The sequence below is a fragment of the Micrasema longulum genome, unplaced genomic scaffold (assembly GCF_059751315.1).
Source record: "Micrasema longulum isolate JH-2025_06_02 unplaced genomic scaffold, ASM5975131v1 h1tg000224l, whole genome shotgun sequence".
Taxonomy (NCBI): Eukaryota; Metazoa; Arthropoda; class Insecta; order Trichoptera; family Brachycentridae; genus Micrasema; species Micrasema longulum.
Genome location: NW_028277429.1, coordinates 710,375 through 738,216, shown reverse-complemented (window position 1 = coordinate 738,216; position 27,842 = coordinate 710,375). Strand labels below are relative to the sequence as shown.

The 27,842-nt window shown below is 32.9% G+C and overlaps 2 protein-coding genes across 2 annotated transcripts; both read left to right on the top strand.

Annotated features, from left to right (window-relative positions):
• Positions 1-269: 269 nt before the first annotated feature.
• On the top strand, positions 270-3,565 carry Rab7 (RAS oncogene family member Rab7). Its single transcript, XM_088243676.1, has 2 exons — positions 270-1,016; positions 3,434-3,565. Exon 1 carries the CDS (start codon positions 373-375, stop codon positions 997-999), a length of 627 nt encoding a protein of 208 aa, XP_088099802.1. The 5' UTR covers positions 270-372; the 3' UTR covers positions 1,000-1,016; positions 3,434-3,565.
• Positions 3,566-9,550: 5,985 nt separating this feature from the next.
• On the top strand, positions 9,551-27,532 carry LOC148283543 (protein-associating with the carboxyl-terminal domain of ezrin). Its single transcript, XM_088243672.1, has 8 exons — positions 9,551-9,857; positions 13,623-13,808; positions 15,285-15,424; positions 16,940-17,049; positions 20,249-20,578; positions 21,517-21,617; positions 23,288-23,371; positions 24,480-27,532. Exons 1-8 carry the CDS (start codon positions 9,645-9,647, stop codon positions 25,344-25,346), a joined length of 2,031 nt encoding a protein of 676 aa, XP_088099798.1. The 5' UTR covers positions 9,551-9,644; the 3' UTR covers positions 25,347-27,532.
• Positions 27,533-27,842: the final 310 nt, after the last annotated feature.

The following is a 27,842-nucleotide window of genomic DNA, read 5'->3' as shown; positions in this document are numbered from 1 at the left end:
GAAATCGGTTTGCTATAAATTAAACATGTTTTCCTCGTAAATCAGGGAAAGTGACGTCAAACTATTTTTTAAACGATTGATTAATCTTTACCAGAATTTAAATCTTCTTTGGACGTCAATTTACCAAAAAATATTTTTTTAGAGTTTTTGTAGAATTTTGTTTAGTTTTCAATGTAATAATAATTTATTTTCAATTTTATGTCGAACGCAGTTCTTACTTTAGAATAGAAGGCAAAGTTCAGTTAGAAACTGGCAACACCGCAAACAGGTGACGCATTTATCAATTTCGTTTTATGTCATCGACGAGCGACAAACAAAGACGACTTATTTCTTTTATATTTTCGTATCAGCGCAAGTAAATTGAGTCGCAAAATGGCATCAAGAAAAAAGACCTTGCTCAAAGTGATAATATTGGGAGACAGTGGCGTCGGGAAGACATCGCTCATGAACCAATTCGTCAACAAGAAGTTTACAAATCAGTACAAGGCTACGATCGGAGCTGATTTTTTGACGAAGGAAGTGATGGTCGACGACAGAGTAGTGACCATGCAGATATGGGATACAGCGGGGCAGGAGAGGTTCCAGTCGCTGGGAGTCGCCTTCTACAGGGGAGCGGATTGTTGCGTATTAGTATTCGACGTTTCCGCCCCCACCTCGTTCAAGTCTCTGGAGAGTTGGAGAGACGAGTTCCTCATCCAGGCGTCGCCCCGGGACCCGGAGAACTTCCCCTTCGTCATCCTCGGGAACAAAGTGGACTTGGAGAGCAGAACGGTTTCGGCGAAGCGCGCGCAGCAGTGGTGTCAAAGCAAAAACGGGATTCCTTACTTCGAGACGAGCGCCAAGGAAGCTCTGAACGTGGAGTTGGCGTTCCAGACCATCGCGCGCAACGCGCTCGCACAAGAAACAGAAGTGGAGCTATACAACGAGTTCCCCGACCAGATCAAGCTGAACGCAAACGAAGGAAGCAGAGGGAGAGACGGGGACAACTGCGCTTGCTAGAACACACTGATATAAAGGTTTCATACTTTGCCTTACCACTTGTTTTTAACGGTTTTGTTGGGAAGCAAACTTACATCTTAAGGCTTCAGAACTTTTGCTTCAGCATTGATAATGTAAGCCTAAAATCACGAAACTTTTGACATTTTCTTTTAAGTGATACCATGGTAATAATTTAAGGCCCGCTTAAAATCATCTCAGGTACCTACTTGATATTTTTTAATTATAATTTTGAATCAATTTAGAACAAATATTTTCCACAACAAAAACTGCTTCTATTCAGATTAAATTTCTAAAGTCCTTAAAATATACCTCGATTAGAATGACAGTTGTCAGCAAAAATGACGACATAACTTTGTAGTAACATCTACGGAGTGATTTATATTGACACACGAAAAATCACTCATATCTGGCATGTTAATTTATTTTTTTAATACAAATAAATCAACACAAATATATAAAAACGACGTTACATCATTTTGCAAAAACGTTAGAGATGAGACAAATTGATCGAATAAAAAAATATTAATTTGATGTTGTTCATGAAAAAAGTTAAAATGTCTTCTTTTTTGGTGAATAATTGTCTTAAACACTCTATAATAGGCTTGTTTTTGGGTTTTTATATCAATTTTCGGAAACAGAGTTTCATGTTTGCATGAAAAAATTGATAAAATCGATTTGATCGGTACATGATCAATGATCAGTAATTTCCCAACATTAGTGACATTAGTTTGGCAGCTGTCATTTTAATCAAGCTATATTTTAAGGACTATAGTAAAAATCAAATTGATGGTTCAGTTCCATAGACGATATTCAAAAATGTGAAATTTTGATTTATATTACCCATTGTATTAAAAAAAGCACTCCTTTTTAATTCCTTAAAGGTTAACTCATAAAAATTATTGGTTTTCTCTTGTTATACAACTGTTTTCACAAGGAAACTTATCAGTATCTCGGCTCCGTGACTAATTAAAACATTGACGCAACAACTTTACTCCCAAAACGAGTAACCATAGTGTATATATATTTCACATAAATATGTACATATGTACTTCACTTAAGATGAGTCAAAACTTTGGTCAGCCATTTAGTAATTTCTAGATATAGCTCTATGGACTTGATCCATCAAAATGGAGTTAGATTTTAATTCTTGAATATTCAAATTATCATTCCAACACTTTTTTGTTAAAATATTTAAAACAATGGAATTTGATTCGAAATTTGTAATCTATTCCACAAAAAATTGCTCTGAAATGACATTATATTATAAAATTTTGGAAAATTTATTTCTGTTACAGCTTAACTACTTCTAAGCCATTTGTTATTTTTTCCTAATTTTAAAACCTTTTTTTATAACGTAAGTTTTAATATAAGTCAGATAGCAAACTTAGTTAGCAATTGTAAATATGTTTTGATTGACTTTTATTTTTTTAATGTTTGCATTTTATCAACTTAAAATATATTACGCACCATTAATAAACACGCAAGAATATATAATCAGTACATATAAAATATTAATACCCCAAAAAAGACGTACAGTTAATATTATTGTACATGTGTGTTAGTTCCTAACCTATCAGATTGCTTGCCTCCTAAATAGCACAAATATTTTTTTCAATTAGAATCTTTACTTGAAATGTCATTATTTTGCCCAATGTTCATTTGTTTTCCACAACATAACTTAGTGATCCAATTTCACAACTTCCTGAGTTAATATGCTGAAACTAAAATAGTCTGAAGCCTTACAAAAGACACAGTGGCGGATAATAGGTAAAAGTAATATTTTCAGTTAAGAGATTTCATATTATTAACGGGATGATTTATAACTTGATAAGGTAAATTGAATTATAAGAAGCAAAATGAAAACAGTTGAGTGGATATAAATGTTAAAAGTGTTGAGTTTTTATTTACTTGCGTACTCTGAAATATATTTTAACTCATTCCGTATCAAATTAAATAAATGTTTTTTTTTTTTATCTAACTTTGGTATCTCCTGCAATATTTAGGCCAAAGTAGTACCTAATCATTATTTAAAAAATATATATGTCTTTTTTTTCATAATCTAACTATGTTAAGTTCAACAAAAATAAAGACGGTTTTAAAGAAATCATTTTTATTTTTAAATGTTTGAACTACTTTTATATCTAATACCCAGCTATGAATCCTTCATTAAACCCTAATCCGCATCTGATGGTGCTTGGGGCACTGCATTGGTAATGTGCGAGCAGTGTATCTATCATGTTTTACAGGAAGATAAAGTGATCAGTCTTACGCTTCAGGTGCCAGTCCGGGGACAGTGTAATATTGCAGTGTAAAAAACACCTCATTTTATGTTGAACCTCCCGGGAATCGAACCTAGGACCTCAGCATGGTAGGCAAACACACCAACCACTTCACTACGAGGCGGACTTATCCCCACTCGACTTCATTTTTTCAGGATTTTTACCTGAGAGTATCCATCGGGTTGAAATCACTCGTCCAGGATTCTGGTCTATTTCATACACAGCTGTATTCTTCTGAAGATAGACAAGTTATGGATCCAATAGTTTTTTTTTATAATTAACGTTGCTTTTATTTAAAATATGTCTGAATGCAATCTTTTTACTTTATTATCGTATTCATTGATGTTTTAGTAATATAAATCAAAGTTGTGTTCAATAAAAATACAATCTCTTATGAAAACCTTAAAATATACATACTAATATTAATGTTTCTCTTACAAATTTTATTTAAAAATCACTGTTTTCATGCCCCTTGAAGTATTTCGAGTAGAATAAATTTGATCGTAAATTTTATTTTCCACTCCTTAATAAACGCATAGAACATCGCGATTTGTGATTAGAAATTGTGTAATTTATCTTTTGTAATTTTATATTTTACGAAACATCCATAGATACTCCAAAATTTTGTGCAAAATACCAACGACTTGTAATAAAATAGACTCGTTAAAAGCGCATAGTCGATGCATTGCAATTTGTGGGTAGTTGCCCTCTGCCTCCTAACAGCAGTAACCAAATGTCACTACACAGAAAAATACCATTGCGAGGAAATATTTTGATTGCATGCTACTGTGAAGAACAGAATATAAATATATTATTTTATTCTTAAATAAAATTTAACTCGCCAATTCCCCATGAGAACGGACCGAGAAGATAAAACGTCACTTTCGTTTGTCTTAGCATACATCTCATGCACACACGGCGATTATTCCAACCTTCGACATGTCCATCTTCAAGTATTTGTTGAATTTGGTCATCCAGTTCGGCTCGGCCTTCCTCATTTTCGCATCATAAATCCTTTTAGCCCTGCTTTCGCTATCCATTTGCTCTACATCTCCAAACTGTTGCAGCCCTCCTTTCTTGATTGCCGTTAATGCTTGTTTAAGCCTTACGTAATGCACAAACATTTGTGCATCTAGTTTTACTACACATTCGCCTGAAAGATAGTATTTGACAGCATTCAGCCTACTTTCATCTTTGTTTTTCCAATTCCATACCTCGCTCCCATACATGGGGATCAAAACCAGGACTCCATTGTGAACTGCTTACTTTGCCTATTAAATAAATTACATTTTAGAGTAGATTTTTCACAATTTCAAAACATTGGAAAAGTGTTCTCAGAAATATGAACTATTGAAATGTGGATATCTTTTTCTTACATAAATATTTGCTTGTGTATCGTGATTTGCAATCTCTTTGTTTCCAATTGTCAAGGGCAATGCGTGAGATGCGTCTAGTAAGAAATAATGAGTCTATTTATTATGTGTCAGTGCAAAATACGGGTACTTTATTCAATAGTACCTCCCTTTGTTATTAGTTCCCAATAATGTCACATGCCATTGTGTTTCTATCAAATATCAAATTTAAGAGCTCATAATAACTCTTAACATATTTTTTTAGTTAATGTCATTAGAAAATTTAAATAATAATCACATCTGAACTTTGACGCACTTTAGCGGCTTTAAAAAAAACCTACTCAGATGGGTGGCCATTTTGTGTGTAATAATCGAAATATTATTCTTATTCAATAGTCATCTCTGTGGTTTATCAAGATTAAAAGACTTAGTTCAATCACTTTTTATGATTATTAATAATATTATATTATATCTAACTTAAACTTTTGTATTCGATTAAAAAATGTATCCTTTTTTATAATATATTTATATCTTTAGTCACTCAAATTATAAAACAATGTGAGAATGAGTATGTACATATTAAATTTGTTAGTTTTTTGCAAGAAGTCATTAACTAAATTAATAAAAATGTTTTTCAACTTTATTTCAAACATGAAAAAATAAATCACCTTATATAACTGATAAATATAAAAGATTTCTAACTTCTCACTCTGTGTTATTGGTAATCTTCCAAAATACACTTTCTTTTTTACTGTAAAATTGTTGTTACCTGATAAAGAAATGACTGGTGGCATGTTATTATCATCAGCATTCCTCTATCCTCACATAATAGTGCATAGGGTACTGAATTAGTATTCCAATTATCAGCGGTCATTAGTAATATACATCTAGAGAAGATGATTGTTGCCTCATTTTGAGCACCGCCAGCCCAGAGATCATGAATTCAACATTAGGAATCGAACCCAGGACATCAAGAATGGTAGACAGACTAATCTTTACTTGATTTCCTTTCCTCACTAAAGGATACTAAACAGTTGTCTAGGATCCTGGTTCTATTTAACACACAAAACTGTATCCTTTATTCTGGTAATATGTACACAATTACTTAAAAATATGGCATGCGTAGTACAACATTAATTGATTCAGTCTCTTGGCGACTATTACAATTTAAGCAATGTGTTTAATGATTATCTGTGGCCAGGTGAATAAAGAATTCAGTTGTGAAATAGAACGGGAACCCTAGACGGGTGCTTTCGACTCGATGGCTGCTCTCGTGTGAAAATCCTGAATAAGGTTATCGAGTGAAGATGAGTCCGCCCTGTTATGTGGTGGTTCACGTGTTCGCCTACCATTTTTGAGGTCCTGGGTTCGATTCCTGGCAGGGTGAACGTAAGGTATTGACTTTAAAGGTTTTTTGTACAGCAATATTCAATTTAACGATGCACTGCCTTATGCTCACTGGGTGCAGAATGGGAGGATAATAATGTTAAATTAAATAAGAATGTTGGTAACTCAATTTTATACAAACAGGACTTCTCGCAATAAACTGACAATATATCCATTACTGCAACTGTTTCGTTCAGACATAAATATACAATTCATAAATTTATTTAAGTTACGTCTTATTCAATTGTTTCTATGAGATTCTTCGTGAGTTATGATTTAGTCCTTAAGTGCATATTAAATTTATGCTATAAAAATGTACTGTGTCCATTTATAATGGCCTCATTGTTTAGATAATTCACAAGGAAATTTGTGTAACGTTTAATCAAAAAAAAAAAAAAAAATTCAGTCAAGTTATTGTCCCATATAGTGCAAACTCCATGTCAGAGGTTTGCTACGCACTCTACCGCAAATTAATTCCCGTTTCGTAATTCAGTTATTTGCGCCTACCTTTTTGATAATAGACACAAAATTGATATAATAAACCCCAATTTTCTGTGGTTTTTGTTTCTATAAATTCTCTTAAAATCAATCTATAAATTTCAAAATATTTTTTCTCGTTCTAAACAATTAAAACTCATCCGTGTTAGAGTTTCAGATGTTTTTCTATGTCATTAACAGTTGTGGTAACAAGATATAACGTAATATATTGCAATGTTCGAAATCTATTTAGCAAAATGTTTAGTACAACAATATAAAAAAGGGTTTTTAAAATGTCACAGCGTTAATATTTTATTTGAGTGGCCTACTTCATTTTTTTAATGATATCAAAGTGATTTTCATGAAGTTTTTCTATTTTAAATTTAATTTTTTTTACTAAATTCTTTATGAACTGTACTAAACATTTTGTAAAATATGAGATAACAGATTTATTTAAATTTTGAATACTTAGCGCTTAAGCCATAAAGCGCAGAATTTTAGATGATCGCATTATGAATTTCTTTTTTTATATTATAGCTTTGATCTGAAATTCAAAGTAACGTGTAGTTAACAATTATCTAATATAATCATGTACATATTTTATATGTAAATAAAAAATATTCAAAATAAATGAATTTTATTATAACCCCTTTTTTTACTTTCTGAAGATATTGTGTTGGATAATAATTATTGTTCTAGGTTCGATTTATCATGAATAATTTTACATTTGAGGATTTTTTTAATGGTCTTATCTTTATGCCAATGTCAAATTCTAACTGGATTGCAAAGGTAAGGTTAAATATAAGCTAAAAAACATCTCATGGGCAATATCACCACTAAAATTATCTTACTTGCTTTTTAAAAAAAATGTATTCAAGTGAACTTAAAATTAGTATTGCCATTGAAGACTGAATGCTGTCAAAATTGAATATCTGATGTGAATGTGTGATAAAACTATCTATGATAGGTGCCAAATATCGTATTGTGTAAGTCTGAGATAAGCTTCATCACCAAAATCAAGAATGGAGTCCAGAGATGGTTTCAACACTGCTAAAAAGATTCACAATGAAGGATTTAGAAAACAAGAATGGCATGGTATGACCAAATACTTGAAGATGGACATGTTAATAATTAGCACGCATGAACGAGAAGATGTATGAATGTAGGGGAAGAAAAATCTGTATGCAAAGGGAAATAACATGATTTTTTATATTTCAAAAAAAAAAAAAAATATTCCCATTTTTTGTTTACATTTTTTATTACATAATATATCGCATTATTTATGAAAATGAAAAAATCCCACCTGCGCATCGATATACCAAATTTATCCGTTCCATTCTTTATTTTTGCTAATTGATGTGTCTGTATTCTTTCGGAACTAACTTATCCATCATGAACAAATTCAGCAATATTTTTTTTGTTTTCTTGTCAGGCAGTTTCCAAAATAAAAATCATAGAGTTAAGCATAAATGGGCAAAAGTATAAAATCTTGTTTTAAATTCATCATCATTCGCTTTCCGTAGAACACTGCATTGGTACATCAATCTCAGCTTATCTTGATCATTTTTGTTACATGAAGGTAATATAATCAGTCTCACATTTCAGGTCTATGGGCTATGAAATATTTTCGTGTAAAAACACTCTTTTAAATAAATATTTCATGTCAGGAATCGAACCTGAGATCTTTTGCATGGTAGGCAAACGCGCCGACCAGTACTCCACGAGACCGACTGTTTTAAAGTACCTACCAATTATTTTTTATATGAAACATTTCCTTTATTATGATTCTTTCAAAAAATATTTATATTACGATATTTGAGTTTGTCCAAAGGTTGTAGACAAAAGACTGGATTTCACCCCCTCGGGGGTGATTAAGATTAACAAATTACAACAGGGATGGAGAATACCTTGAAGAAGGGAATATGAAAGACTAAGCATTTTTACAGGGCTTATGACCTGTCATTGGCTGGTTTAAGTGGCCACTTTACACTGTGTAACATTCACCATTTTGCCTATGTTTGAACATCTATTTTTCTTCAATTCTTCCATTTGCTGATTTAAGTGATATTTGTGTATCATTTATTGTTATTTAGTGATATTTAGTAATATTTATATATAATGCAATCTGAGAGTAGACGTATATACTCTAAATTATTCAATTCCTCTTTTATTGCAGACATAAAGATTGCATGCCTTTAAAAAAAACTTACCCCTCTCTAATAATAGGTGTTACTAGTTTCCTTCATACTTTCATTATCTACGGTAAATCAGAACACATCTAGTATTAAAAATAAGCATTACAAAAAACTGAACGACTCCAAACTTGAATGTGAAAATTTACTCCTTATAAGTAAAATGAATCACTGTGGAAAAAATATGAAAAACTTTTTCTTTAAATCGAAGAAGCGAATGAAAGTGCCAGCTTGTAATACGCATTTTTTACTTTACGGAGAACTAAATGTGAGAAGGAGTAAAATTTAGAGCTGAACAAAAAATGATGCGATTAAATCATTGAGATCAAGATCGAGAAAAATGTTTTGCCCTTTTTTGATTTTAAATATACCTAAGTTTGAGACATTCTCCATATGCAGAATGCGCGCTAGGCACTGCTGCAATAGTTCTCATTTGTTCAGAATCGAATCCATTTCCGGGACTCTGCCATTTGCGAATGTCAGCTTGATGAGGAAGATTTAAACCATGTTTTTTTTAATGCCCCATAAATAATTGACTCGATCTCTCTGATATTAATATCCCATTCCCTATTCAGATAATAGCTTTCTTGTCCCCACCAAATAAATATGTATTTAAAATCTTGTGTAAATATATAGTTATAAATTGTGTAAAGCTGTAAATATGTCATATTATTTTATGTATATATTATATTAAATACTAACATACTAACTTGTATATATTATATTACTAACACATGTGTAAAAAAAAAAAAACAAAAATACTCGACACTGGCCAGAACACTCGAGTTGAGATGTGAAAAGGCCATGAAAAAACGAAGAAGAGGAAAAAGTAACTATCTGACAGGCAATTGTCAATATTTGTCTTTTTTCTATGGTTTTCATCCTTGAAACGAAACGTTTGGGTTTGGGATGTGTATCTGTCAGTTTTGTAATTTTTACTCGTTTTAAAATTGACAAAAATGGGAAATGATTCCTCTCATTTAAGTGGACTGGAAGTGAACGAAAAGGCAATTGAAATAACTGACTTTTGGGCCCATTACCATGCGACTGTCAACGACTCTGGCTACTTTTTTAATCTGAAGGGTTATGGGTCCATTTCAGTTTTCAAAAGTGAAATCGTTGTTTTAGGATCATTGTGGTCTACCCACACCCCGCTGGAAAAATGTGCAATTGTAAGCGAATATATTATTATATTTTACGGAGACTGTTAATACTTAAATCTGTCAGCAATATATTGCAACATTTTTTACAAATTAGAGGACGTCATAAATTCAAAGTATTTTTTTATGGGTCTAAAGATTTCACGGTTTTTTATTCGATATATGTATAATCGAACATTACACTGGTTTTTCAATTAAACACATTCGTTCAACTTAATAATAACATTTCGATTTGTTGAATTCGCAATCAATATGTTGATTTGCAATTTAGTAAACAAATTTAATATTGTCACTTTTTCAATGCTAAATGAAAGCATGAGCAATAAAAGGAAAAAGTAAAAGTTATTTTGTTTTCATGTTGATAAATAATGGGACATCTTTCTAATAATAACTTTAATAAATCTTCTGGACACGTCCTATAGTCTTGTCCCTTTCGCTCTCTATACAAATATAATGGAATTCTTGCTACTATCCGTGGCCCTGTTATAGGTCCTGTCGGACATACAGGTCTGGTGGCTTTCAAAAAGAATTTCAATGCTTTTAAAAATTTTGTAATAATTTCTGCAAATTGATCATGTCTAATAAATTTAATCCTAATCAGTGATGAATTCACTTCTCTCTTTTCCTCAATCCAATAAAGTACATATTATGTACTTCTGGATTACCTTCTTTCAACACAAAGATGCCATGGCTACCAGATTACAGAAAGCTCCATCGGGCAGCTTTTCTTGTTCGGCAACAATAAATTTTTCCTTGTATTTGAACACCGTGGAGGAGACTTAAGTCCTCAGATGCCATATGCAGTGAGCAAGCCGTTAACCCTCTGAAACCTGAATTAAATCTGGCTGTTTGGTATGAGATAATTATTTGTAATTTTTCCTTATTGGTAGTTATTGTTTTTTTCCCTTATTAGTTATTGTTACGTATTTTTTTAATATACATTGGGTTTCAAAGGGAGTTTTTTTTATTTGTATGGTAAATCAATACAAAAAAATAACAATTATAATTATAAAATACATAAATTTAAACATATTAATTATGTCACGGCCTTGTGGTGAAGTGGTCAGTGCATTTGCCTGCAAGAGGTCTCGGGTTCAATTCTTGCCATGGTAAATCTTGATATGAAATATTCATTTAATTAGGTGTTTTTACGCTTTAATATTTCATAATTCCTGAAGCGTAAGACTGATCATCTTACCTTCATGTAAGAAAAATGATCAAGATATGCTGCAATTGGTGTACTAATGCAGCGCCCTATGCACCATTAGGTCGGGAAAGGGAATAAAGAAGAAGAATTATGTCACAGGCAGCGTTGCGAACTTTACTGATTTTTCGGTAAATCTTCCGATTTTGGGAGCAATCTTCCAAATTCGATGGTAATTCTAGCGAAAAACAGTTTTTGGAACAGTAATAACAGTTTTTGGCAGCATGGCTCGTCACAAGTTTAGTGACAGTTTAAAAAAATTCACTATCCAATAATTAACTGTTTCATCTGATAACGAATCTACTGATTTATTTTTCTGAATCTACCGATTTCAGCTTGATGGAAGTTGACAACTCTGGTCACAGGCCAGTTGGCATTTGACCTTAAATAATGTAAAAAATAAGGAAGGAATCAGGTGCTCTAACGAGATTTAAATAGTCAAAATGTTAATGCTATAGCTCAATCACAAAATGTTAATGCTATAGCTCAATCGCAAATTACTATTGCCGTGCTAATAAGCGACGTGATAATATTTTCTTACCATGGTTTTTTTTTTCATAGAGTCTTTATCCAAAAAAATATACACACTATTACAATATTAATACATTATAAAGAAAACAAAGTAGTAAAATATACACACTATTACAATATTAATACATTTTAAAGAAAACAAAGTTGTAAAATATACACACTATTACAATATTAATACATTATAAAGAAAACAAAGTAGTAAAATATACACACTATTACAATATTAATACATTATAAAGAAAACAAAGTAGTAAAATATACACACTATTACAATATTAATACATTTTAAAGAAAACAAAGTTGTAAAATATACACACTATTACAATATTAATACATTATAAAGAAAACAAAGTAGTAAAATATACACACTATTACAATATTAATACATTTTAAAGAAAACAAAGTAGTAAAATATACACACTATTACAATATTAATACATTATAAAGAAAACAAAGTAGTAAAATATACACACTATTACAATATCAATACATTATAAAGAAAACAAAGTAGTAAAATATATTTTGTCCCGATAAACTATTCAATAATAGTTTGTCATCGGGTGCTCAGACATTAGTTTTAATTAATAATCAAATTAAAAGTTTATCATATTCGTGATCACAATGGAATATCCGCAAACACCTAATATTAAATGTCGAAATATTTACATTTCGCGATGTATAATTCTGCTGCGCAATCACATATTTGTATTTCACCATTGTTAATATGGAAAATATTCCAAAACCGCTATTTTGATTTATTTATTCATTATTTATTATGCTATTTATTGCATTTAGCCGGTGGTTGGCAAGCGAAATGTCAAGAAAAGCGGTCGCCATAGTAATTGATATTTAATTTTCACTCTTTTGTATTAGATACTCTTTACTATTTTGCAAATGCAATATATTGTATTATTTTTAATAATAAATACCGATTTTTTTGGCAGTGAAATGTATTTATTTACGAGGAAAACAAAAAACAAACCGACACGATCGTTGCAATAAACCGCAATAACTTAAGCATGTTCATTATTAAATTTATTTCAACAGAGAGGGAAAACATTATTGAGAAGGGAATATGGAAGTCTAGGCATTCACCTGTCATTGGCTGGTTTAAGTTGCCACTATACACACTGTGTGCTTTTTGTTGCAATAAATTTAAATAAGAATAACTCCCTGGGGAGGAAATCCAGTCAGTCTGCAAGCATTTGGACATACTCAAACATTGTTGAATGTTCATTATTGTTCATTGTGATCGCTCAAATGCTTAGCACGTTTTTAAGCACGTCGGTAATTATTTGTGATTGCGCCGCTGATTTAGAATGTTTATATTTTAAATTGATTTTAAAATGGACCTATCCACCATTATTCCTTTAAATTTATATTATTATTATTTTAAATTTTAAGCGAGCATTCTTAAATCTATTTAAACGAAAGTTAGTTGTTGGTGCACTTTAACTTTTCCAAAAACAATCTAGTCCATTTTTGAACCCATTGAGACTCAGATCAGCTCTTGTGGCAGCTTATTCCAACCATCAACAACCCTATTGCTCAGGAAATGCTTCCGTGGATTTAAATTGAATCTCGTTTTCTCCAGCCTGAGACTGTGGCCTCGAAGACGAGCATCTTGTTTAAGCTTGAACATGGGATTCAAATTTGGGCAGCTAAAGTGACTGTTGAGTATCTTGCTTGTCTGTATCAGGTCACCCCTTTCTCGCCGCTCCTGCAGCATTGTGAGACCGAGAGTTTCCAGTCTCTCCACATATGCAAGCAGTTTTAGGGTTAATCAATTTTAATTTACTTTTTTTTTCACAATTATTGCGTGGAATGTTTTTACTGCATAAAACAATGGTCTGGTGTACATTAGTATCTAATATAACACTATCTACAATTTAATTACATCAATCACGAGTATTGACACAAAATTTTGTATACAGGTTTATTGGGAGGGGACAGAATAGTTAGGATATTGGTAGGGAGTAGAACGTTAGTGAGTATCCAATTGATCAAATAAATACTTTTATGTTTATTTTTCTACATTTCAGAGCCTGATGAAATATCGCCATCCTTCGATACTGCGTTATGTTTGGCACTGGCAACAGCGGGGAGTTCAGTACTTGGCTACGGAACCCGTCCAGCCACTAGCCAAAGTGTTGCCCTCGCAAGATCCACTCCAAGTGTGCATTGGCCTTAACCAGATTGCACAGGCTCTTGACTTTCTTCATACAAATGTAATTTGAAATATTGAATAAAAGCGCTATTTTTACGCCACACACAAGTTGAAAATTATTGAGAATGCAAGTTTCGGGTATTCGGATTTACTCATCAGAAGGAAAATTCGTTTCCCTGAATAAGTGTTTTTTAGTGAATAAAAAATCGAGTGGAGATAAGTCCAACTTGTGTAATAGTTCGTCTACCATTCTTGACGTCTCAGGTTTGATTCCTGGCAGAGCGAACATATAAAATTGATGTTAAATGTGGTTTGGCGTAAAATACAAAGTGTTTTATATATTTTGTGTTTGTTGTGTTATTTCTAAAAGTAAATGCCGAAATATTGATATTTATAATGTTTTGTTCTTTTATTTGAGAAATCAACAGCTGTACATCATAAAAACTGGGGTTAGTGGCGTATTTATTATACAGAGTAGAAATCTGATCACAAAATATTGAGTAAAAATTGGTTATGACGTTGTGTGCGAATGCTAAATTTTAGAGCACATCCTAATTTTGATCCATCTTTTCACTCAAATGCTGTGTGATTACTGTTCTGTAAAACTGGGAATAAAAAGCCTCCATTACATTTTTAAGATAACAGAATCCAGTGGGGAAATATCGACAGTATTTCAAAGACCCTTATTTCTTTAAAATTGTTTTAAAAAAACGTGATATTGCGTCTCATAAAACGAAATAATACGGACCAAAATGGACACCAAGTCATTGCAACAAAAGGCATAATAGTACTACACACGTGCGTTTCCAGAAACTATTTACCAGCCAGCGGGCCACATGGCGACGATATCTACCTACTGTCTACAAAAGCTTCTCTTCGGACATCTATCTCCCTTTGTTAACCATGGAGTTGAAACAGTGTTTGATTTATTTTGTTTTTTATTGCTTACTTCTTGGCATGAACACTTGACCAATTTACTACTATACTCTATTTTTTTATAAATTTATTGATATTGTTTTAACTTTGCTGGAATTCCTCTCGTCCATGCGCTTTGTAGCTGCACGATGATTGGTTATCTAGCTTTAATATATCAACTTTAAAATACCTTAATTTTGTAAACGGGGTCTAAAATTCCAATCGTCTATGCGCTTAGTAGCTGCAAGGCGTGTTGTAATTTTACTCCTTTTTATTATTCATATTATTATTATTTTTTAATACACTAAATTTAATTGTCAATTTTTAAAATGTGTAAATGGGGGCTAAATTTCTAAATGTCTATGCGCTCTGTAGCTGCAAGACGTCCTGTAATCTAGCTCCTATTTGTTATAATTTTTGATTGATCTTAATTGAAAACGAGGAACTAGAATCGCAACCGTCCATGCGCTCTTTAGCTGCAAGACGTACTGGGATATTTATTAATTGTACAGCGCCCTTGAGGTGATTTTCACAAAAATGGCGCTTTATAAATTATCCAACTATATATTAGAATCCATTTTTATATAAATACTATTTTTATTACCATAGGCTTTTTTTATAGGCTTCTTTGTCTCATAACAATGTTGGCATCAGCTCCATCTATGTGCTGTCAGATGGATCCTGGAAACTCGGTGGTTTGGAGTTTGTGAAGTCATTTTCAGAAATGTCTGCTAGCTTCCTTAAACAGACTAAAAAATTAAGGTTTGTGTTTTTTTTCAAGCACCTACACTGTAGCTGTTGTTTACCTAACTTGTGTTGGTTAAATGGCGAACTTATTGCCGCTAGCAATTTATTACAGTCTGACCAAAAACAAATAAAAAATATGTTAATAATTCAAATTTAAATCGGGTTGTAGTCCCATGACTAGTGTTGGAGACTCATGGATCAGAGGTCCGAGGTTCGAACCACCCTTTATCCCAACTTGATTCTCATTTTCTAATAGTGTGTTTTTCACAACTCGTTAAAAATGGCCCCAATATTGAAATATTTGGGTACATCATAAAAACGCAAATATTTCATTTTATTTTTAAAAATAAAAAATTAATTGAATAAACAAAAATAATATGTTGTCTAAAGTCTGTTCATTGCTACAAGAACTTTCAAATAAACAAACCAGGCGCGTGATACCCGGCGGAGAATAGTCTATTTCACACATATCATCCTTATCTAAACTGCACGGTAAAATTATACTGGATTGACATTTATTAGATTCGTTAGCACCTATTTAAATTTGATAGTATTAAAAAAAATTGTTTAAAAAAAAAAACTATAGTTAATGCCTTTTATAAAAACGCCTCGGTTAGTATTTTTTTTTTTTTCAAAGTGAAATATTAGCGATTTTATAATTTACCTAGATATTAAAATTTTGGTGACCATTTTCAACGAGTTGTAAATAACTCACTATTAGAAAATGGAAATCATGTTGGGGTAGAGTGGGGTTCAAACTTAGGACCTCTGATCCGTAAGTCCGCAAAACTAGCCACGGGACCACAATCCGATCCAAATAATATAGTAAAACTTAAAAGAGATTTTAATGATAATTTTATTAAAATCATTATTTAAATTTAGTGAGTCCTCTCAGGTAAAAATTCCTGCAAAAGAAAATCGACTGGAGATTAGTCGGTCTCATGGTGTACAGGTTATTGTGTTTGCCAGGCATTAAATAAGTAAATAATTGTAAAACAATAAATATCAATCCACCGTTCGTATTGTATTTTATCATGCCGTGGAGATTTTTGGCGTGGTGTGAAATGGGCCAGTCATGCGATGTCACGCAGTGGGCTCGTGGTTTGCACGTGCCCAGCGGTCCAGTCTCCGTGAATGTACAGTAGTGCTTAATACAATTATAGCATTCGTTTTTGCAATTTCTTAAATCGCTCCTTTCCTTACTAGGCCCAGAGAGGTATGTGCATGGCAAGGGCGATAGAAAATAATCTTTGTAATGATTTTTTACATCAATTTGTTGTCTCATTAAATTTTTTAAATAAAATTCAAATAAAATATTTATTCACTTTTTTTTTTTATATCTTGAAATGATTTTTATGCAAGAAAACCTATCCACCATTGCTATTTTCTAGAATGCTTTTTTTACGCGTGTGAAACGTATTCCCCGTGTAAATAGAGATTTTGGTGAATACTCGGTCGCCCAAATATTAAAAAAAGAAAAATACTTGATACAGGTATATGTCTTTATGTTAGTTATTTTTCATATTCCAGATATGACAAAGGAATAGACCCAAATGAGGATTCCTCAGACGATCTAACCACAGTTGACCAGTTTGCATTTGGGACTCTTGCGAATGAAGTTTTCAAAGGAAGGAATAAAGGTATTTGATGAAAAGAAAAAAATCAATCCCAGCCAGACATCTTAAAACATATTTTTTTGTAATTTACAATATTGTTAAAATATTTTATTTATTGTATATATTAAAATACGGCTGTAATATCTGTTTTGTCAACTTACTTTTTAAAGTATCAATAATTTCTTTTTTATTTTATATATATTTTTTCTTTTTGTTGTCAATCAAAAGTATGCCACTCCCGAACGATAAAAAACGTTACCTTACAAATATTACCTAGTATTATTATTTTTTTTTAAAATCAAAACACCGCATGCCATTTTTGTTTGCCTCATGAGCGCTTAGCAAAAGTGTAAATGTGTGTAAACAGTATTAAAACTAAAACAGCTTTGTTTTTAACCACTCATTTTTTGTCTTTTCTACCGAGCGGTTTCAAAGCTATACAAGATTCTTTGTCAAGGTATACTTAACTAATGAAATCTATCCTACTTTATTTTAACAGTGATTACTTTAAATATTACATTGACACATGGAGTTAATAAGTCAAGTCTTTTTGTCATGAAGTAAGATGAATACGATCTTTAAACTAGACAAAAAAAATAGTATTAGTACTATTAAAATTTAAGTAAAACTTAACGTTAAACCATAGAATTAAGAATAGTCCAGAAATCGCATACGCGCATTAAACAGAAGGCAACTTAACTACTCTTAAACAAGTAGTTTTATGTTTTGACCCATTAGTTTCTTTGTAGACGTCGCTTAGTACGTAACTCCCGATTTGAATTAAACTATGCCATCAAGTGTAGAAATACTGCTGGGATCTTAAAGAAATAGGATGGGACCACATTTCATGTGTAAGTAGCAAATGCACGTGTAAGTAGCAAATGCATTATCTAAAAATGGAATTATTTTTCCATCTGTCAGATTGTCAATGAAAACAAAATGGACATTTTTTTAGTGTTGCCAGGGTAGTAAAAAATTTTACGCTATTTTGCTCATCTAATGAGAGAACTAACGAAAATCGGACCTTTTGGATTAAATAACGCCGTGGTGGACATTGTCTTAAAAACATAAAATATTATTGTACATGACATAAAAATATCCGCTATATGTAAAATGAAATTTGTTTTATTTTTTTATTTCAAAGTTCATAAGTTAAATTACTCTTATTAAATGTCCCTTTACTTATATACTCTGTTGTGTCAATCAATGTTTCCGGGTGTACAATAAAATTTTAGAAAAATCAACAAATTGCTTTTTTTTTAACAATAAAATCTTACATTTATGTTATGATTATATTTTTCGCGATCTGGCAACATTACACAGTGACTTCACGCATGTGCGCGGCGAAAGTGGGGGGTTTTTTGGACACAGTCCGATGTATTCAAATATGATTCTACTCCTTCTGGACTATTCTTAATTTTATGTGTTAAACAGTTGATTTTGACATAAGTTTTTTCCAAAAAATCGCTCGACTCTCACAGTTTCTTCGTCGCATTTCTGCTGAGAGAGCATTTCACGCCGTAGAGCCTGCGTCCACAAATAGGCATTCACCGAATTTAGTGAGCTACGCTAGTTGCGTATAGGCATAATGACTATTGCTTTACATGGAACTGATCTAAGCTTAAGACATCTTTAAGCTAGCATTGTTCTTTTAGATGTACCGAAGCAGCGTTGTCCAATGAATAACTTATACAAAAGCCAACAGAATTAGTATTCCACCCTTTGTAGAAAATAATGTTACGGAACCATATGTCTCTTCAACAAAAAATTGCGCTCAATGTCTTGTTATTTATTTATTAAACCGATGTGCGAATGTCAATAACACTTTTTTATCCGAGAATAAAATGATTATTTTAATACTAAACATTTCATAATTATATTTATAAAAATCGAGATAAAGAGATTAATCACAATAGACGTTCACTGATTTCTTAGTTATAAATTATTCCTTTTCAGCGTAGTGGACTTCTGTTAAGATATTTATCTAACTTGATAAATCTCTCAAGGGTAAATCCAGTATTTAAATGCGTAGTAGAAAAAAATATTGTATGTCAATATTTTTTTAAAATTCAGTTACATTTACATTTTTTGCATTAATTGTTATCAATGAATGCATATTCATATCATTAATTGTAGTGCTTTCGCACTTATAGATTACGCAGACAGGATATAGTCTAAGCTTATAACCGAGTTGCACAGTTTAAACCCGCGCTGTGCCAGCGGGTACCCTGCAAGACATCGGACCCTCCCTAGGGTTTAAACTGTGTAACTCGGTTATAAGTTTAGACTATACCCTGTCTGCGTAATCTATAAGTGCGAAAGCACTACAATTAATGATATGAAACATATATTATAATCATTTAACTAATGATTTATTTAGTGAGAAATCACTCAATTTAAATGAATATGTTCTTTGGTCAGGGCATAATAATAAATTCATGATATGATATAAATATTTTGAATAAATATTTGCGGCACAAGCTTTGTGGTTTTCCATATTAAATTATTTCTACATATTTATTGTGTAAAATCACTTAATTAAAATTGATATGCTAACCGGTTTGCCTAAAATTAAACTAAATGATTGCCAATGTAATCTACCTACCTAGTCAGTTTTTATTATAAAAAAGCAATTCATTTTACAAAAGTTTTTTATTACTAGTCCAACATGCATATTCCACTAAATGCACACATGCATATGCCAATCGTCAATGACAATGGCACGCACGACATCCATGGGAAAAATGGCCACTGCATTTTTCAAACACCGTTTCAAGCTCTCCAAATTTGGATGTCGTCTGCTAAAGACCATGGTCTCTAACACTGATCGCAATTTGTAGTCCAGCGGATTTAAATCTGGGCTTCAGGAAAGCCAATCTTCAGATCTAATAAACTCCGGTATGTGATTTTCCAGCCATTGCTGGGTAGATTTTGGAGCTAGAGCAGAATCTTGCTGGAAGATACAATGTCTCGAATTAAACATTTTGCTATTGAGAGGCTTAACAACCTTCTCTAGAATGTCATCTTGATACAATTTCGCTCTTGTCTTCACACCCTGCGTATTGTGTGTGTCGTTTTCGTATCATCTTACATTGTAATTTGTTCAATGTTGTAATTATAGTTTTTGTAATACAATTTTATAAAAGGTTTTTTGAACCGTTATTGAATAAATTTGCTTCTAAAAATGCATTCTCAAATTATCATTAAATTTATTTTATTTTAGAAGATATTCCCCACTGGGATGAATTCAAAGAATTCTGTCAGCAAGGTCTCCAGAACCCCAAAGCCAGCCACCGAGTGACTTTCTCCGCACTCCTGAAGCACAGTTTCTTCCACCACGAGTTCATTTCCGTCCACGAATTCCTGATGGTTCTGCCTGTTAAGTCGGAGACAGAGAAATCAGAATTCTTCTCGGGACTGCTGGAGAAACTGCGGTCCTTCAATGAAGGAGTTGTGGCCAAACAATTGAGTGGACCGTTGCTTTCCAGATTAGTTTTACTGGACTCTACGGCGAGAGAAAAACTTTTACCACATATTTTAGTGCCAAAATCAGGTAAGAACCATGATTTTTTTAAAGATTTTCATAGCCTTTTGAACTCTGGTAGCTTTTATTTGTGTTATCAATTATTTTTAATATAATTAGGGCAAATTTTTATTTTAATATTATACACTAAATTACTTATTACTTGTGCCAACGAGCACTTTCCCTTAAGTAGGCATCTTAAACACTAGTAATTTTATGATTGTTTACAACATTTTCAACTTAAATATTTTTTTTACAAGTTTACATTTAAGGTGATTCTAAACAAAAATATGAAACTAATTATTCGTAGATTTTATATTTTTTTATTGAAAAATGCAATTTTTACGTTTATTTTCAATGGAAATTTTACGAAACTTGGTTTGCGGAAACTTTACACTATATTGATTGTAACAAATACCATAACAATATAATTTAGGGCCTTTTCACAAAATGGTGTACAAAACAAAAAACAACTTATCTTACTTGGAAAGGATCTAAATTATATTGTTATGGTATTTGTTACAATCAAATAACAGACACCCAAATAACATAAACAAAGATGACGGGTTTAAATTAAACTCAACATGGTTCCCAGCACAGCATACTACAAAAACGAATAGAAATGTGCCTACCGCCGACTGCGGCACGGTCCAAATTACTTGTAGTTTTTAAACACACTTTTTTAAATAAAACACTCAGTTTACCCTGAAGATGGCTCCTGCAATGGTAGCCGAAACGTCGGAACAAATCCAACGCACACGGTATCACCCAAAAAAGAAACATATTGATAACAGTGACCGTGAAAATCTTCGCACCTATTTAAATTTAAATTTAGTTTTATAAAAAAAATATCTACCAAAAACATCAATATTATATGTTGTAAAAAACAAGTCCAATGTACCCCGTTTTGAAAGCATTTTAGTACTGAATTATAATCCATAAAGTCGTACTTATTAACTTTCTTTCAGATGCCGACTCTTCAGAAGTCTCTGGATTGTTCTCTTTGAATGTTTTTAAAGAGCATATAACTCCTCAGCTGTTAAAAATGTTTCGAGTACGAGATGTACAGGCAAGTATATAATCCTTTATTTTAGAAAGCAAATTAAGTATTCGGTTCTTAACATAAATTAGTATTACTCCATTTAAAACAAATGTTCATAGACCATTCCACGGTTTTGTCCAATTCTCTCGATATAACAAATTACTTATTTTGACTCCTTTCCTTGGCCTAAACATTGAACTTTTAAAACTTGGAAAAGGTGCCACCGCCATTCCAGCACATTCTATGACAATATGGGAAATTTGATCTCTCTTGTAATATTTTTTTGTAGTCTTTCTATTTGTATAATATACAGTATTTGCATAAACCATGATATAAAAGTCTTAGGGGAATTTATAAATAAAAAACAATTTACTATGAAGATAAAGTAAGCTACTCTGTTGTTTCTCAAAACATCCCAAACATCTCATTTTTTTTATTCCCTTTCAAGTATTTATTACTAATTGGAGGGTACTATTTGCAAACCCTGCAAAATCCATCTTTCTTTATTTGATCAAATCACAAAAAACTGATACAATACTTAACTTTAACTTTTTTTTCAAATTTCATTTTTTTATGATAATCAGTTAATATTTTATACGTAACCAGTGATGACATAAGCATGCTAATGTCAAGAAACAGTGGTGATATAATAAATTTAATTTTATACATTCCAACTTTACAATACTCAAGCAGAGGTTGCCATGTTTGCAACAACCCCGATTATTTAAAAGTCAAGTTCTTACAAACAAAGCCGTATTTTTAACTGACAATGTTATAATTATTGTAAAAAAATGTATTCTGAATAAGTTTCAATTAATATCTCACTTTTTTTAGATTCTGGATTTTGCCGGGTTTGCAAGTAGTACCCTCAATTACTAATTAGGTATTACTACATTCTGATATCCTTTTGAGAAATTATTTATTTTACTTCATTACATTTTTTTTATTAAGAAGAAGTATTTGCTATCTTATAATTTACCCAAATATTTAATTTTGAGGGCCATTTTCAACGAGTTGTAAATAACTCACTATTAGAAAATGGGAATCAAGTTGGGGTAGAGTGGGATTCGAACCACGGACTTTTGAGCCGTGAGTCCGAGACACTAGCCACGGGACCACAACCCGATTCAACAACATGAAGAACATTTCACAGAAGGGAATATGTAAGTCAAGGCATCCACAGGGCTTATGACCTGTCATTGGCTGGTTTAAGTAGCCACTTTACACACTGTGTAACATGCACCATTATGCTTATATTTGAACATTTATATTCCTTCGACTCTTCCATCTGTTAAAGTTAAAGAGCTGAAACTTTTATTGTTGCGGGTGAGATTCATTTGATTGAATTATTTCACCCACATAATAGGTAACGCCTGAAAATATCTATAATATATAAGTCTTCTTGAACCAGGTGGATTACATTACATTTGATTACATATTCAAAGTTGTTTTTGTATATTTTGTTTAATTTACCTTTTTATTGTGTAGTTAAATATTTGTTACAAATCTTGCACATAATTTTTATTAATACTTTTTGCTAATGTTTACATTTTGGTTTTTTTTTGTTGTAATTTTTCATTGTGGTTAGTAAAATTTTGTTAAAGGTTCATTGAACCGTCAATAAATAAAAACAGTCAATTTACTGGGGTAGACAAAATGAAATTTTATCAAAATTTAAATTTGAATGTGTTTTTTAGGTTCGACTCCTGCTGTTGAAGCATTTTACTGGATTTTCATCTGCATTTAGTAAAGAAGATTTAACATCGCATGTTTTACCAGAGGTATGTCGAAATTGTATCCGTGTAATAAAATACTTTAAAACCCTTTAATTCAAGCTATGGTTGAAACAACTCAATTGTTGATCCATTATGCATATTTATTTTACTCTCTTATTACTACTGAATCTTCTTTGTACATAGGTGTTCCCTGGGGTATAAATTGAAATAAGGTAACCACAAGAAAATATATTAAATTATTTAGCTAAACCTAGATAATTAACCTAATTTGCAACAGATAGTCTCTGGAATGTATGATGTATGCCTGGAGAGCGAATTGGCGATGAACGAAAGTAAGTCAAAAGTGATGGTATTTGAAAGGGATAGTGAGGTTACTGACTGCATAATAAATGTAAACAACGAATGTCTCGAGCAAGTAGAAGAATTTGTGTATCTGGGAAGTATGTTTTCAAAAAATGGAAGAGCACAAAAAGATGTTGGAAAGGAGAGTGAATGCGGGCAACAAAATGAACGGCGCACTTAGCACAGTAATTGCTAATAAAAGTATGTCAATCGAAGCTAAACTGGCAGTGCACAACAGAGTTTTAGTCCTAACACTTATGTATGGAAGTAAAACATGGAGCTGGCAGAGGAAGGATGAACGCCGGGTGAACGCGCTTGAAATGCGATCTTTTAGACGAATGTGTGGGAAATCAATGTATGACAGGGTTACGAATGATGAAATCAGGCGAGAGTGTAAATCTGAGTCAAGTATAATTGATAAGATTAAGAAAGGGTCTCTGAGATGGTTTGGTCACGTAGACCGAATGGACGACGAAAGAATGGCAAAACAAGTATATATGGCGAAAATGAACGGTAACGTGAGACAAGGACGACCAAGGAAGACGTGGCATGATCAGATAAACCTAAATCTTAAGTCTGGTCATGTCAAAAGCAGACAGAACCGAAGGGCAGGTATGACAAGATGTATGAATGTGGAAGAAGCTAGGAATATATGCCAGGATAGACATACGTGGCGGTCTATTCTCTCTGCCTACCCCTACGGAGAAATGGCGTAATGGTAGTAGTAGTAGTTAATTATACAATAATATATACATAAGTTTCATCTTGTCGGTTTGTGTTCCAGTTTAAATTTATTCTATTTTTATTACAGCTTTTGCTCGGTATTAAAGACACCAGCGACTTATTGGTCTCCATGACGCTGTACTGCTTGGCAGACCTAGTTCCAATTCTCGGAGCCTCCGCAGTCATAGGCGGAAAAAGATCCAAATTATTCGCAGATGGCCGTCCGCTTCAACACAACAGAAATAAAATTAAAAAAGAAATCGTCAAATCGAAACAGAAACATCCTTACGACGTGCAGATAGAAAGCCCAAATGATCCGATGGAGAAACACATTGACGTTAAAGAACTCGCATCTAAAAATATTCCAATTATCGATATGGTGCACAGTGAACGAGCATTTGAAAATGTTGATATAGAAATGGAAAACGTATTATTTTTACACGAACGACCATCGCCAGATGGTGGGGAAGATTTAGATAGTGAAATTATACAAAAAGTAAGTAATGTCGACGCCAACGAGGAACAATGGAGCGATTGGGAAACTGAAGAAAAAGAAATAAACGAAAATAATTCAGAATTTGACACAATTGAAAACTTGAACATAAGTAGTAGATCCGATGCCTTTTACCTCCAAAAAGCGGCATTGGAAGCCAAAACTAAAAAGCTAGCGGACATCACCGAACTCGACATCAAAAATCAGAAATTCAATTCCAAATCAAGCTCAGCGAAAAAGGACGAATTTGATTTCTTCCTCGATATGGAACCCGTGATCGAAAAACAAAATGTGTTTGAAATCGCGCAGCCGACAATATCGCAAATCAACCTTAGTGATGTGTTAAATAATGATATTGACGCGGTAAAAACTATTAGTAATAAATTATCGTTTGCACCCGTCGAAAATGACGACTCTAAAACAGACAATGACGCGTGGGGTAATGGTGACTGGGAAGATTGATATTCGGATAATGTTAATAATAATAATAATCTGGACTTAACCCTTAACCGAAATGGCGAGTTGGTTGGACAATTCGAAGCGGCTGATATTGAAGAGGAATTCTCGGATTCGGAGTCGAGCCAACAAGATTTCGCTTACTATTTGAATTTTGAGTTGGCTTTGTGGTTAATAATCACATTAGTCGGACTGCTTTGGTTCTTCGAAATCATGTGGAATGCTACGGATGAACTATAATCAATTTTGTGTATTAATAAATTCAACTCTTCAAGACAGCGAAGTGAATAAAGTGAATTTAACAGAGATGCTTACTCACGTAAACATATTCTGGATACGGAGCGACGTATTAGGAGTTTTAATGTTTAATTTTCTGCACTTTTTATGTTGTTGTATACTCGGTAAATTCGTATAATGTACGCGTTTTGTAGATGCAGGATGTGTGGTAATCTAGCTCCCATCTGTATTAAAAAAAATCATACTAAAAAATCTTCATTTAAAATGTATATAAATAGGGGCTAGATCTCCAACAATATTTTGAGTTTGTCCAAATTTTTGTAGACAAGGACTGTATTCCAATTTCATAATGACAACGGTATTTTTACCAATGTTGATATCTCTTATTTGAAGGGTACACTTCTAAAACTGGCTCATTAATTTTTTTTTCTCCTTACTTATCGGGCCGGGACTTCAGACCTTGCCACTCCAGTGCGCAGCGACATATATCGCCTTGTCAGTGGCCATCCTCAAATCATTATCATCACAAGTTAACTGCATTTGTGGGCACCGCAGCAGGTGAGGATCATCCTGCACCTCTCCACAATCGCAGTTCATGTCATCTCCCTCCAGAAAACCCCACCTCTGTTGATTGCATTTGCTCCTAGACAGCCCTACCCTTAGTCTATTGAGAACTTTCCACGTAGGGAAGTCCAAACTGTGGGCGGTGTTTGTGCTTTCGGATGGCATTATCCAGAACCTATCGCCGAGTTCCTCTCTCCGCAGATCCTCTCTGCGTTTTTCTGCAGAGGTCTCCGAGTCAGTTCAATTCAATTCAATTAATTTATTTTAAATATAACATATACATTACAAAAATATATTCAATACGTACATATTATAAAAAAGAAAAAAAAATACACGAAAGACACATTTATGTCAAAGTAGTAGAAGAATACTGCTCCAGAAAACTCCTTCGGATACATGGAACAGATCAATATCCAGAGCGATGTTTTTCAGCATAGCGGTAGCCCTTCCAACAGGCATAACCATAGGCAGGTTGGTCCTGAATATCAGAATATAAAACAATCTATGCTGACGCTGTCTTAGGTAATTATCAGGAACATACAAACCAATGCTCATCACAATTTCAGAATTATCGATCATACCGCGCAACAATCGATAAAAATGTGTAGTCAAATACACATTCCTTCTAGTCTCTAAACTGTTGTAGCCGAGCATACCCTGGAGAAACTCGGTCGGGTAGAGCCGAGGATAATACCCGCACTCTCTCATGTAGAGATATCTCAGAAACTTCTTTTGAATTTTCTCTATCATAAGAGAGTACTTCAGTTCATGTGGCCCCCAAATCATCGAGCCACTGTCGAGTCTACTTCGCACCAAGGAGTTGTAAAGAGTTCTCAGTACGCGGGTATTTTCGAAAAGCCTGGCAGTACGCAGAACAAATCCTAACATCTTCAATACATTACCACTGATTGTCTCTATGTGTTCATGAAATGTCAGAGTGCTCACAAATCTAACGCCCAGATCCTTAACATTCGATGTTCGTATCAGATTCTGGTCATTCATTTTGTAGCGAAAAAAAGAGTTTTTTGGGCCCTAGTGAAGGACGTGACCGAACACTTTGTGACTTTGAGGAAACTCCTTCTCGATCCCAGTCTCGGATGAGCCATTCGATGGTCGTAAAGAGGGTGTCTATGGTCATGGGTCTGTTTGTGTCTCCCTGTGTCCGCTGCTACGTTTCTCCTGAATGAATTCTATATAATGGAATATTCAAAACGGCAGGCAAAAAAATCAGTCCAAATGTGACAATAGCTGCAACAAGATCGTTTTTGTACATTCAAGAAACAAAGTTTTTTTAAAAATTAATGTAGACATTTTTGTGATTGTATCTAAAAATATATTTTACATTAATTGAAACCATATTTTATAAATATATTAACCCAGTGTCTCACAAATAAGGTTTTTATTCTTCTTTTTGCTCGCCTGTAACATTTTACATGAGTTATTTATTGATGAACCTGATTTTTATCAAATGTCACTTTCTGAGCAACCCTTGGGACGTTGCATCATACAATGTTAGCACTGATGTATAGTAAACAGACGCGTTATTCTCTCAGTAGTCACATCTCATATTTATTGTTGGCGCATGTTGAAAATAACGACTCGTCATATTTCCTTAAAAAATTCAAAATAGAGATAGCAAATCACTATGCACATGCATGCATTCACGTGAGAAAGAGATATACAAATGTACTTAGGTCATAT